Source organism: Natator depressus, chromosome 25, assembly GCF_965152275.1.
Source record: "Natator depressus isolate rNatDep1 chromosome 25, rNatDep2.hap1, whole genome shotgun sequence".
NCBI lineage: Eukaryota > Metazoa > Chordata > Testudines > Cheloniidae > Natator > Natator depressus.
Genome location: NC_134258.1, coordinates 3739103 through 3752609, shown reverse-complemented (window position 1 = coordinate 3752609; position 13507 = coordinate 3739103). Strand labels below are relative to the sequence as shown.

The window sequence follows — 13507 nt, the reverse complement described above, 5'->3', positions numbered from 1 at the left end:
GAACTCACAACCCTGGGTTTAGCAGACCAATGCTCAAACCACTGAGCTCTCCCTGTCCGCGACCTGTGAGATGTAGGTCACAGACTCAGTTGGGGGGGGATGTCACAGACTCTGGCTGGCGCTGGCGCTTGCGCAGGGGAAGGGGGAGGGGAGTCGATTACATTTGGTAACTGGCCCTTTAAGACCCTCCTCTGGCTGAGGCTCCGGAAACCGATTCTTGATTGGTTGGGGCCCCAGTCGCGCGCAACCGAACTTGACGCAGCCAGCGCGCCTGCCGTAGCCCCTCCCTCTGTCTCTGACAGAGGCCGCTCCGGCCAATCACCCTCTGCCTTATCTGCATGTTGCCTCCAGGGTGACCAATCCGAGTCCTAGGTGTGGGCAGCTTATTAGCATAACGATGGCGGGCGGGGCAGAGGCAGCAGGGAAGGGTGGTTGAGCCTAAGGGACATGGTTGCTGAGTCAGGGAAGTTTGGGGGATTGGAGGCGGGAGGGCTGTGGGGGTGTGTGGGGGGGTAACGGGCAGGTGGTGGGGGCCGGGGATTGGAGGTGGCCGGGGGAGGAGGTGGGGGGCGGGGGGATTGGAGGGGTGTGGGGGGGGCAGGGGAGGAGGTGGGGGATTGGGGGCGGGGGGATTGGAGGGGGGCGGGGGGGCCGGGGGAGGAGGGGGGGGATTGGAGGGAGAACGGGGGTCCTGGGGGTCCTGGGTTGGGGGCTAAAGGAGCCCTGGGGAAGGAGCTGCTGCAGATGGTGCAGGAGTGGGGGGGGGCAGTGCTGGGTGCTCTTCCCCTAGTCTGACCTTGTTAGTCAATAAAGGGCTATAAGATGGGGGGGCAGAGCTCCCCATCCTGCCCCTCTCTGCCCCTGTCTCCCCAGTTCCCCTCTCCTGGGTGTCTCTGTGACTCTCCTGTTGCAGTGACCACTTGTGTCGCATGCTCAGTGCAGGGGCTGGGAGCCAGGTTGCCTGGATTCTGTTTCTGCCTTTGCCACTGACTCGCTGGGTGACCTTGCACAAGTCATTCCTTGCCTCCAGTCCCCAGTTTCCCCAGCTCTAAGAAGCCCGTGAAGGACTCTGAGAGCGCAACTTATAATTCACATTAGAGTGTTATGCTTGTGAACTTTAGTAGGGTTGTGGATCAGGGCACCTAGAGCTTCAAATGAGCATCTTTTATTATATAAATTGAAATAAATCAATTGGGAAATTCCCCAAGCAACATCCACAGAAAAGCAGCTGCTAGTCAGACTGTTAAGTATGCAGTGCTGTGCCAATGTTGCTTTACATTATTGTATCTCTGGAATATCTTTTCTTTTCTGTGCAATGTTAAGGTTGCAATTTAAATAGCCTTGTTTTGTTTTGCGCATTTATCATTTTGCTTCTAGAGGTGATAAGGGAAGTTATTTGACCAGGGTCACACAATGAGCTAGTATGTGAGCTGCGAATAGAACCCAGGAGTCCTGAGCCACCAGAGCAGGATACAATACTTCCTCCTGAGTGGGATGTGCCAGGTGGGCACTGGGACCTTGTTTTGGTGGGATTGTAGCTTGCTCAGTTGCTGCTGGGTTTGGGATTTGCTCCCTGCTGCCCAGTTGCTGAAATGTCCATAATGAAACTTGATTGTACATTACAGGTGGCCTGGTCTGAGCTGCTTGAGCATTTCCTGGTGCTCTTAGCTGGTGTTTGCAGAAATTGGTCATGTCGCATGCTGCAAAACAGCTGGCTGCTGGCATCTTGTAAGTGTTGCAGATTCTTTCCCCCTACCAGACTGCAACAGGCTGACTGTTGTGGTGGTCATGGTGATGCTGACAGGCCCCACAGTGCCTGACGGCAATCAAATCTAGGTAATAGATTCATAGAGCTTAAGTTTTATGCGACCATTAGATCATCTACTCTGACCTCCTGCATAGCAAGGGCCAGAGACCTTCACCCAGTTACCCCTGGATTGAGCCCAATAGCTTGTTTGGCTAATGCATCTCCCAGAAAGGCAGCCAGCCTTCATCTGAAGACATCAACAAGTGGAGGCTCCCTTGGTAGTTTGTTCCAATGATTAATCACCCTCACTGTTAAAATGTTGGGCTTAATTTCTAATGTGAATTTGTCTGGCTTCAGTTTCCAGCCACTGGTTCTTGGTCTGCCCCTCTTTGCTAGATTAAACGGCCCGTTAGTCCCTGGTATTTTCGCCCCAGTTACATGTAGGCTGTTATCAAGGCAGTTCTTGATTGTGATGAGCTAAACAGATTGAGCTCTTTAAGTCTCCCACTGCAAGGCATTTTTCCAGATCATTTTTGTGGCTCTTTTCTGCACCTTCTTCAATTTTTCAAGAGCCTTTTTAAAATGTGGACTCCAGAACTGGACGCAGTGTTCCAGTGTCGGTCTCACCAATGCCACATACAGAGGTAAAATCAACTCCCTGCTCCTGCTCGCTACTCCCTGTTTGTACAGCCAAGGATCGCATCAAAGATTTTGTTGTCATAGTGTTGTACTGGAAGCTCATGTTGAGTTGCTTCTCCATTATGACCTCTAAACCCTTTTGCAGACACTGCTTTCTTTGTTCCTAGATGAATAACTTTGCATTTGATTGTATTAAAATGTATTTTGTTTGAATGGGCCCCGTTTACCAGGTGCTCCAGATCACTCTGTATGACTGCCCTGTCCTCCGCTTTAGTTACCACTCAGCCAATCTTGGTGTCATCTGCAAACATTATCGACACTGGTTTAATATTTAATTCCAGATCATTGATGAACATGTTGAATAGCATCAAGCCTAGTACCAGTCCCTGTGAAACCCCACTAGAAACACCCCTGTTTGATGGTCATTCCCCATTGGCAATTACTCTTTGAGAGCTGTCACTTAGCCAGCTCTTAATCCATTTATTGCATTATACATAGTGAAGCCTACTAGTTTTTCAGTCAGAATGTCAAGCAGTAGAAATGCAAATACCTCACCAAAGTCTGTTACATCTACACAGTTAACTTTATCGGCCAGGCTTGTAATCTCAAAGAATGAAATCAGGCTTGTTGACCAGACCTGTTTTCCATAAACCCATGCTGACTGGCATTAATTATGCTCCCAGCCATCAATTCTTTATCAATTAAATCATTTTGTATTTTCCGTTATTTTGCCCGGGAGTGATGTCAGGTTAACAGGCCTATAGTTATCTGAGTCATCCCACTTGCACATTTGGAATAGTGGTACAACATTAGCTCTTTTCCAGTCTTCTGGAATTTCCCTAGTATTCCAAGACTTACTAAAAATTAACATCTCCTCCGAGATCTCCTCAGCCAGCTTTTTTAAGACTCTTGGTGCAAGTTCGCCCGGCCTGCTTATTTAAAAATACTTATCCCTAGCAGATGTTGTTTAACATCGTCCTTAGTTACCAAGGGACTCAAAAGTACTTCATCATGCTCATATGGTGCACAATATGATACTGCCTCTTTCCAAATGCAGAACAGAACACTTCTGCCTTTTCCTGCATCATCATTAACAGTTTTATTTTCTCCATCTAGTAATGGGTCTGTACCTTTGCTAGGATTTCTTTTGTCCCTATATACTTAAAAAAATTCCTTCTTATTGTCCTTAGCCTTGCCAGCCATGGTTTTTTCCCTGATGTCTTTAGCTTCCCTTATTAATTTTCTGTACTTCATAGCTGCTAAGTTATATCTGCTGCTGTTTACTTCCCTGTTTTTGCGTTTGTTATGGATTGCTTTTTGATTTCTAATTCCTGTCTTCACTCCTCCTGATCCTGTACCTGGACTTGTTGAGGTGGAGCACCACTGGGGTTCCCTGGGGGCATATCTGATTGCGGGAGCTGGGCCCTAGTTTGCTGTTCTGCCTTGGGCTGTGGCTTGTGTAAGATGCTCCAGATGAAGGCAAAACTCTCCTCTATGATACACCAGTACCAGCCCTTTCCTTCTCTCCATACTATGCCAGGGAGGGTGGAATGTTGTCTCCAGCCACAGATTAGTGGATGTGCTGGCTACAAGGACTGATGGATGGCCCTTGGAATTGGTACCCAGAGGAGTATAACTTCAGATCCAGTTCTCAGTTGTGTGAGAACCCTTCTCATTCTGACTCTTCTCTGCAGCTGCTTGACCTGCCAGCAGAGGGCGTGACTTGGGCTGTAACCTGTGTGCAGGAGTGCCCCAAATTACCCTGGGCCATGCTGGTCTTGGTGGGGTTTGTGGAGCCCCTTAGGTATTACAATGCTAGCTTCTCCCAGCAAGGGCTGCTGTGGGGAAGGGTGTGGGAGCTCTGGCATTGGTAGGGAGTCGCCATCCGCTACCTCAACCCCAGCTTCCCGCAGTAGGAGTCGCCCTTGTGAAGGGCCGTGGAGAGCGCTGGCTGCGTGGGAAGCTCAGTGCTCCTGCAGTCCCAGGCCCTCCCAGCAGGAGGTGCTGACGGGCGTAGCGGCGTGCACCAGCAGTGCCAGCCCAGTAGTGTCTCTGCAGTTGTGCTTCAGCCTTTTCCTTCACCGAATGTGACACAAGCTCTCTGGTTGCAGACATGCCACCGGCAAAGGCCAGCATGGAAACTTCCTGGTCGCCATCAAGCAGGAGAAGGGGGAAGTTCCCCGGACCAGCAGCGAGAAGCCCCATGGCGAGGAGGAGGTGAGCCCCTCTGTGATGTAATCTGGCTCTTCTGCTTTCCCAGCCTGCCCTCAGCACAGGACCCCTGCGGTGGCTCAAATGCAGCCGCACAGTGCTGGGACAGCTGGGTTTACAGCACTGCAGGGAGCTGCTTTGCTGGGGTTTTGTGCATAGCCCTTTCCATAGAAATGCATTTGCTTACCCTGCAGTAGTCCTAGCGTAGCTGTGCAGCGTGCCAGGCTGCCGCAGATGGTGCTGGTGCCTTGTGGCTGCAGCACGGGGTTGGGAAGAGAGGCCAGGAGCCCTGGGCTCGGGAGGGCTAATGACAGGGGTCTGCGTGGCGCTCTGTCCCTCTCTTCCTGCTGTGGACACAGTCACTTAGTGAGCTTCAGTCCAGTATGTTGGTTGGTTTCTTTCCCTCCCCTGCCACGGGCGACAGCCAGTGAAGAAGAGGGGCTGGCCCAAAGGGAAGAAGAGGAAGAAGATTCTGCCCAACGGCCCCAAGGCCCCAGTGACCGGCTACGTCCGCTTCCTGAATGAGCGCCGTGAGCAGATCCGCATGCAACATCCTGACCTGCCCTTCCCAGAGATCACCAAGATGCTAGGAGCCGAATGGAGCAAACTGCAGCCCACAGACAAACAGGTATGGGGGAGGTGGAGGGGTGTCCAGGGGAGACACACCTCGCGTTAGCCCAGCCACATCCAGCTGGGACCTGGGTCATAGCCGCGCTCCAGACTCGCTCAGGCTGTTGAGCTGGTTAAGGATTGCACCTCGAGTAGGATAGGCTGCGTCCGAGGGAGGCTGGACCAGGGTCTGCAGGGCGTACCCTAATTGGCTGCTGTGCTGTGGGTCTGGGGTCCGGTCCCTTCCATAACTGCAGGACATATACTGAGCCCCCTGACTGGCCGCTCGACAAGGGGGGAGCAGGGCCCTGACTCCTGGAGTCACGCCCTTGAATACTTGGTGGGCCGCCCTGGGATCCAGGCTCTGGGGTGATGTTTAGGGCTGCACCTCGCCCCCGCTTCCGTGCGCTGTGGGGCGTGCCCATCTGACCCCAAGTGGTTTCAGAGGTACCTGGATGAGGCAGAGCGCGAGAAGCAGCAGTACATGAAGGAGCTGCGGGAGTACCAGCAGTCGGAGGCCTACAAGATGTGCACGGAGAAGATCCAGGAGAAGAAGATCAAGAAAGGTTGGTGCTGGGGATGTGTGGGGCTGGGCTTTGGCTGGGCCCCTGAGCACAGCATGGTGCACTCTGCCCTGTCCCCCACTGACACTGGGGTGGGGAAGGGGCTGGGAGTGTCCCCCTCGGTGCTGTGGGCTGGCAAGGTGGGCCTGGCACAGCAGGATGAGGTAAGTAACCTCTGACCGCTTTGTGCCCCCAGAGGATGCTGGTTCTGTGTCTGTGAACACTCTGCTGAACGGGCACCCGCACAAGGTAGGGACCCTGGCGGCTTTCTGCGAGGGCGGCAGTGCCCAGGGGAGGGGCTGGGTTGTCAGGTGCCAGCTGGGGGAAGTGAAGCTGAGGAGCGCAGAGTCCCCCATAGAGCATGAGGTGGTAAATCCTGTCCAGCTGCATGGGCTCTGCCAGGGGCTGGGGGTGGCAGTGGTGAAGTGGGGCCTGACTCCATGCCGGGCAGTGTCGTGCTGTTGTGACATGTGTCCGGCTGGTGCTGTATGGCCCTTAGCTCAGTACATGTGTTATGCCCCCTCCTCTCCCCGGTGATGCTGCTTGCTCAGTCCATGTCTGTCCCACGCTGTGCCCACACACCCACTGACTGGGCCAGGGGCTGCCTGTCTGTACCCTGCCACCTTCCTAATGTCCTTCAGGCCATTGGCAGACTTGCTGCATGTGACCCTGCCCTGGCAGAGGGGCATGAGGGGGTCTTGACTGCAGATTGGGATTAGACAGAGCTACTCAGCCATGGCATGTGGAGCTGAGCCTGTAACAGCCGGAATTATTGTGCTTCCTTTAAAATTCCTCTTCCAGCTGCCAAGGCTGGGGACTGTGGCTTGGCCTGGCCAGTTGTGGGGAGTCCAGGACTATCGCCTGGCCCATGTGGGACCCACCAGCTCCCCTGGGGCCATGTGTTGGGACTGGCAGGAGCCCTTATGCCCCGCTGCCTTCCCCCATCCTTGAGCTGAAGCAGAGCAGGGGCCGGGTGTTTGGACCCCAAGGTAGGCAGGAACCCCTCCCAGGCGAAGGGAAGTTCATCCCTTGGGTTAGAGTTGACCTGTCCTGGCCACTGGCCGTTAACCTGCATCGCTCCCGGCCAGGGCGGGGACTGCTGCGGGGATGGCTTCTCCACGTTTGATGTGCCCATCTTCACTGAGGAGTTTTTGGACCAGAACAAAGGTACCAAGCCTGGAGGAGGGGGGGATTTAACTTGCTGGGGCAGTGACCGTCCTGCATTCTGTTTGCACAGCGCCTAGCGCGGTGGGGTTCCCTAGAATACTATCAGCGACACAGCCCAGGCCAGGGGAGGGGGAGGCTAGAGACTGTGGTTCCCAGTGCTCTCACCTCCCAGCAGGGGGCAGGCCCAGGATCCCTGGTGTAAATAGACCTCTGGGGCTTGCCGTAGCTGATCCCACCCTGGCCCATGTGGCTGGTCAATGCTTGATCCTTCCCAGCAAGCCAAACTAGACCCCTAATTCCCCAAGGTGAGTTTGGGGTGGGCGGGGGTCGCAGCCTGTGGATTTGGCCTGCTGATCCTGTCAGCTTCACGGCAGGGTGCCAGACAGCCCTCGGAACAGAGTCGCTGATCCCAGCTTCCTGCCTGGAGTCGACTTCCACCTCAGTTGGCCCAGCAGGGGCGAGGTGCAGGGGCTGATGGGCCGAGAACATGGGCAGCACCTAGCGCCATGGGGCCCTGATTCTGGCTGGGGCCTCTGGGCTCTGCCGTAACCGAAGTCGTTGATGACACCGCTGTGTGAGCCCTGCGTTGGCCCCAGGCCTGTCTCAAGTTGGGGGGAGCTGGGCTCTCCCCCTTCCTCTGCACTGACCCGCCCTCCTGTCTGCGGTGAGGCAGCACGGGAGGCCGAGCTGCGGCGCCTGCGGAAGATGAACACGGAGTTCGAGGAGCAGAACGCTATCCTGCAGAAGCACACGGAGAGCATGAGCTGCGCCAAAGAGAAGCTGGAGCAGGAGCTGGCACTGGAGGAGAGGCAGACGCTGGCCCTGCAGCAGCAGCTCCAGTCCGTCCGGCAGGCCCTGACCACCAGCTTCGCTTCTCTCCCCATCCCAGGTGAGCCCAGGAGGCAGAGAGGAGGATCATGGGAACACTGCCTACAGAGAGCCTCTCCCTGAGCAGTCCATTGGCTGTCGGCTGGGCTGTCACTAGAAAGGGGGAGCCCGGGGGGGGTCTGATACTCTGCACATGGGGGGTGGCTGGAGATGGGGCTTGGGGCCTCAGAAATCTCCCTCCCTTTCCCTCTAATCTCAAAAGATCCCAAAGCACCCCATGGTGGCCTGAAGAAAGGAGTCTCTGGCACTGTGGCCCCCATGCTCCCCCAGGCTAGGGTGTGGCTGGCTCAGCACTCAGCCAGCAGGTGGAGGCAGAGGGTGGAGAAAGTGTCTGTGTCAGAGCGTGGGGGTCTTCCCAACACGCCCACGTGTGGTAAACTCACTCTGGGGGTGAAGGGCCAACTGGGGTTTGACCCAGATGTTGCAGGGGACGAAAGGGTTGGGCCTCAGAGCTGAGCTCTCCACCCAGCGTGGAAACACCCTGGAAAGGGCCACGGGCGAGGCATCCTGCCCCTCTCTGTAGAGTGCCAGTCCTAACCCCTACAGGGCTGCCGGTGCATCGCAGCAGCTGGCCTCTGGGGGCACTGGGCTCGGGACTCCGGCTGGGCTCCTGCGCTTTGCTAACCAGGCCCCTGTCCCCAGGCACCGGAGAGACCCCCACGCTGGGCACCCTCGATTTCTACATGGCCAAACTGCACAGCGCCATCGAGAGCAACCCGCTCCAGCACGAGAAGCTGGTCGTGCGCATCAAGGAGATCCTCTCCCAGATAGCCAGGTGAGCGGGAGACTCTTCCCTGCCGGGCCTGAGGACGGGGGGCTGGGGTTCTCCTGCAGGGTTCGGTGACTGATGGGCCTGGGCATTGGCCATGGCAGCTGTGGGCTGATCCTGGCAGGTGCTCAGTACCCAGAACTCTGTGTGTGAGGCCAGAATTGGTGTGTGTGTGGTGGGGGGGGAGAGCCAGGTCTCAGCAGGTGAGAGCAGGATGTGGTGGGATTGACCCAGGCTGCCCTGATGCTTGGCTTCTCCCTGGACCATTCTTGGGGGATGAGGGAGGCATGTGGGTCCCCTACAGCATGCCAAACCCTGGTGTGGTGGTGCCGGTTGGGAAACCCCTGGTGCCAGGGGCTGCGGGGAGATCTTCGCTGCATGGCTGCACTCTGCCTAGGCCCCAAGCCCGTTCTGACCGCCCCTTGCAGCCAACCACCCCTTCCTGGGACACAGAGCAGCCCAAATGCCCCCAGGGCATCCGCAGGCCAGCTCAGGGCTGAGCAGATCTGTGACTGGAAGGGTCCATGCTTGGTGCTTGTAACTCCATGTTTTGGGGCCCACGTGGCCAGGGGAGGCCCCCATTTTAAATGGCAGCTGTGTAGGGGAGAGATGTCCTGGGGTCCCTCTCCCTGCTGGGATTTCCTCCCTGCTCTTCCACAGGGGCCCAGGGAGTTGCATGCTGACCGCTAGAGCTGTCCTGAGCTCGCTGGCTGGAGCCCAGCCCTGCCTGGCAGGGACTGGACTTGGCCGCTGTCCCACAGCTGCTCGGTGACTCATGTGAAGTGGGCTGCTGGCTTTGACTCAATTTCCTGGGGGCAGGTGTCTGCATTGCAGCATCTGCCCCTGGAGTGAACTGTCACCCTTGTGGGCAGTCCCGTGGAGACCGAAATCCCCCTGTCTCCCGTGGGGGCATCCCCAGGGTGGGCTGGAGACAGGCTTGTGTGGCCGTGAATGGGCACTGCCTGTTCTGGGGAGGAGCACTCCCTCCAGCCCCACACCACTGCCCCCTCCCCACCCCGCCCCCTGAGCTGCTGAATGAGCCGCGAGTGCCTAAGCAAGCCGTGTTTTTCCTTCCTGTTTTTAGTGAACACTTATGAAAGGCCTGGTGTGTCCTGCAGCCCAGCGCTGACTCAGACTGGGACCCTCAGCCACCTCCTCCCACCCGCCCTGACACCTGGAATCCGCTGGAGCCTTGCGGCTCAGCACCTCCGCTTTGCACAGATCTTTGCTGGAGAAGGTCCTTTGAAAGGGTTGAGTAACTCTTGGTCCTTCCGTGCAGCTGAGAACTGTGGGCCAGGCCTCTGTGGGGTCTTGGGGGGCAGGCTGCCAAGCAGGGACAGCAAGGCAGCTTGCAGGGTCACTTCTCGGCTCCTCCTGAGCCCCTGGCTCGCTGACTGCCAGGTCTAGGGCTTAGTGCAGCGCCCGGGCGGTATGACTGGATGTGCTGCAGGCTCCGCGTGCCCCATTGCAAACTGGCCCTCCGTTCTCCAGCGAGGCCCCAAGATTGTGTAGCGATGCTGGAAATCCTGCAGCAGCTGCATTAAATTAAACCACACAGCCTTAAAGCTGACCAGAAGCTGCCCCTGGCCGCTCACTGTGACAGTAAATCAGGTGTGTCTCGGGCTGGCCCCACCCTCCAGTTGTCAAGGTGATGGAGAAGTCTGTCTTGCCAAGGCAGGGCAGAAGTGCTCGTCGCTGGGAGGGTGCTGGTGTAGACCAGGCACTGCTGTCCTTACCCGTGTCACCTAGACCTGTGCTGAGCAGAAGAGGACACAGCAGTGATAATGCCACTGTCCTGCCCATGTTAGCGCAACCTCCCCTAGAGCTGCGTCAATATTTGGGCAAAAATAGATGGGTTCCTCCTTCCCCCCACACAAAAAATGTCTGCTGCAGACCCAGCCCAAGCTATCAGCAGTGAAACGGTTCAGTGTTGGCATTGAAACTACCATTGTTAGGTTTCAGAATTAACCCATTGCAGTGAATGGGGCCGTTCACCCCCTTGGAGCAGTTGTTTCAGGCTGTCTGCAGGCTCAGGCGCTCACGCTTGAGTCACATGAGGGCTGTCGCTCTTTGAGCGCTGCGATCCTGGCACTGTGTAGTGGGGTGGGAGCTCTGCTCCCCTACCCCTAAAATAGCATGGCTGAGTATTATGGGGCTGGCCCTGCTGAGCCCTGCCCTAGGGGGCCTGGGGAAGCCATGTCTGCACGCCGGGGTCAGGCCAGCTTGCTTGTTCTCAGCATGGGGTCCTCTGCCTTAGTTAGCTACGGGGCATGTTTGTAGTGTGGATGGGACCAGCTCGGTCAGAACTGTGCCGGGACCAGCCTGATCAGTCTAGTTACAGTCCGGCTGACTGGAACAGGTCCCTCTCTGCATTTGGGTCTGTGGTGTAGATGGGCCCTTATCTAATCTTAGGGTCTGTGTTCACTGCTGAGTTAACCCAGGCTCTTACCCCAGTGGAACCTCAGCCCACTCCTGTCCACACACAACCCTGTCCTCTGAGTTTGGTGGTGCTCTCAACCCCGGTTAGCTGGCCCTGGTGCCCCTTTCACTTGGATGGGAACCTGCCCACTTTGCAGTGAGGGCGCAGGCAAAAATCACTCAGTGCTGACAGTCCTCCAGCACCTTTCCACAGTTCCCCCCCATGTGCCCAGGAGGACAGACAAGTTCTCCCACACTTCACTGGGAAAGATCCCTAGAGCGGCTCAGCTCACTGCAGCACAAAGCACCTGGGAAAAGCCCCTGATGTCCTCGTGACACCCAGGCAAGAGCCATGCCAACGCGGGCACAGTAACAGGTCAGGCGCTGCTCGCCCTGGCTGGGCTGGCCTGGGCTCAGACCTGGGTGCAGATCATCTGCGTTACTCTGCAGTGTAGTCATACCCCACGAAGTGTAGGCATGAGTCTCCAGGGTTATCATGTTCAATTCCCTGCCATCCTGTCCTGAGCCCACAGGGGCTGGGAGGGGCAGAGGCTGCTGAGGGTGGGCAGACAGCACCCATTTAATTGCCCAGTAGGTGCCCGGAGCTCTGGGGAGGTGGGACAGTGCAGTGTAGAGAGCTGTGCCCTGGCGGGAGGGCGCCATTCTCTGTGCGTGGGCAGGGTGGGAACCCCACTCCATCCTGGCCAATCCTGCAGACGCCGCACCAGAGATGGCCACTGAGGGCACGTCTACATTGCAGTTCAAACCCACGGCTGGACCATGCTGGCTGATTCGGGCTCACGGGATCTGGGCTACAGGGCTGTGTAATTGTGGTGCAGATGTTTGAGGTGGGAGGGTCCCAGAGCACTGAGCCCGAAAGCCCCTTAGCCTGAGCCCTGCAAGCACAAGTCAGCTGGCCCAGGCCAGCCACGGGTTGTTAATTGCAATGCAGACGTGGGCTCAACTCTTAACACTTGCCAGTCAGCCATAAAGGCTAGAGATGTGGTCTGGCTCCAAACGCCCTCGTAGCTGGGGCAGGGGGCCTGGCCCGGCTCAGACATTTCATTTATTTTTACAAAGAAGTTATTTAATCCAGTCTGAAGTTGACTGTGACCGAACCTCTGGGTGAGCAGCGAAGAGTCGCTCAGTTCCCTCCCGGAGCCTCCTTCCGATGGCTGAACCCCACATGGTGCCCTCTTGCTTCAGGACGCGCATTGCTAATCCCTCTCTGTGTTGGTCTGGCCCGTGAGAGATGGGGCTGGAGTGTGACGCTCTGGGCTGAGGGTGTTAGATCTGATCCCAGCCCCTCTCCAGGCATTTTGCTGGGCAGAATAGGGACCAAACTGCTGTGCCAGGGCAGTGCTGGCAACTTGCCTGCAGCTTCTAGCGTCAGGCACTGCCAGCTCCGGTCACAGCGAACAGCAGCGTCCTCTGCAAGGAGCGCCAGGTACTTGGGAGGAGCATGGTATGCACTGTGCGGACATGGCAGGATCCGTCCTTCCCTGGGGACGTACCATCTGCATGTGCTACCACTTGGAAATGCCTGTCCCCAACCATGGTACCTGGCAGCATCCCAGCCCCAGCCCTGCTCCGCCAGTAACACAGTGCTTTTCCACCTTGCTCCGCGGACCACTGGGCAGTCACTGACTATGTCTAAGGGGTCCACGAAAGGGTGCCGTTACCATAGCACAGTGGTTTTTAGGGGTCCACAGGCTGGGTAAGATTTCCAAGGGAGTTTGCACCTTTATTCGAGATTTGTAGGGGTCTGTAAATGAGAAAAGGTCACAAACCCCTGGAATAGCAGGTCTTGCGTGGCTGAGAACAGCTTCTCAGTTACAAGGGGATGGGCCATGGCGTGGGAGCTCTGGGAAAACTCCCCGCTCTGCCACCGACCTAGGGCCCATCTCTGCAGGGGAGAGTGGCTCCCTTTCCTGCCTCCTGAGGTCTGTGAGGCCAGATTCCCCAGCCTCGGCAGGGTGCTGAGATACTCCAGTAATGGGGCTGTGCTGAGTGCGCTCTGGGAGCTGCATCCACTGTGTCCTGCTGAGCAGCATTTTCAGTGCCTCTCATTCTACATCACCTGAGTAAGGTCAGTGACTTAAAAGTTCCCCTTGTGCAGGAGCTGCCCTCGGGCCTGCAGTGCCCATCCCTGTTCTGCAGAGCTCGGGGGTCTCTGTGTCTTAACTCAGTGTACCCCGGTAATTGGGGTTAGTCACTGATCTCGGATCATGTAATTAGAGAGATTATTTTCTTACTAGCACTCCGTAACAAAGCGCAGTTTCCAATTCGCGGTAGCCTCTCCCTTGGGGCTAACGCTGTCCGCTGTGGAGCGACAGCCAGAACTGCTCTGGTCTGTGTAAGCCTTTCCCTGTCGCAGCACTTCGGCCGCAGCCTGCAGTGCCTGGGAACGGCCGGGGAGATGTTTGATACAAATAGAAATGGGGTAGAGACCCAATCTGGTGCCCTGAGTGAAAGTGGTTCAGGGGTCGGGGTGGG

At 56.7% G+C, this 13507-nt stretch overlaps 1 protein-coding gene across 3 annotated transcripts; it reads left to right on the top strand.

Moving 5' to 3' along the window:
- The first annotated feature begins 379 nt into the window (after positions 1-379).
- Positions 380-13472, top strand: HMG20B (high mobility group 20B). 3 transcript variants are annotated; one of them, XM_074939330.1, is made up of 10 exons: positions 380-464; positions 1627-1728; positions 4498-4603; positions 5022-5225; positions 5652-5772; positions 5966-6018; positions 6858-6936; positions 7610-7825; positions 8467-8599; positions 9678-13472. In XM_074939330.1, the coding sequence occupies exons 2-10, from the start codon at positions 1691-1693 to the stop codon at positions 9688-9690; spliced, it is 963 nt and encodes a 320-aa protein (XP_074795431.1). In that variant the 5' UTR covers positions 380-464; positions 1627-1690; the 3' UTR covers positions 9691-13472. The 3 variants fall into 3 exon arrangements, with proteins under 3 accessions (XP_074795431.1, XP_074795433.1, XP_074795432.1); XM_074939331.1 differs by lacking the exon at positions 380-464 and adding an exon at positions 1353-1503 and having other exon boundaries at positions 1626-1728; XM_074939332.1 differs by lacking the exon at positions 9678-13472 and having other exon boundaries at positions 8467-8603.
- The last annotated feature ends 35 nt before the right edge of the window (positions 13473-13507 follow it).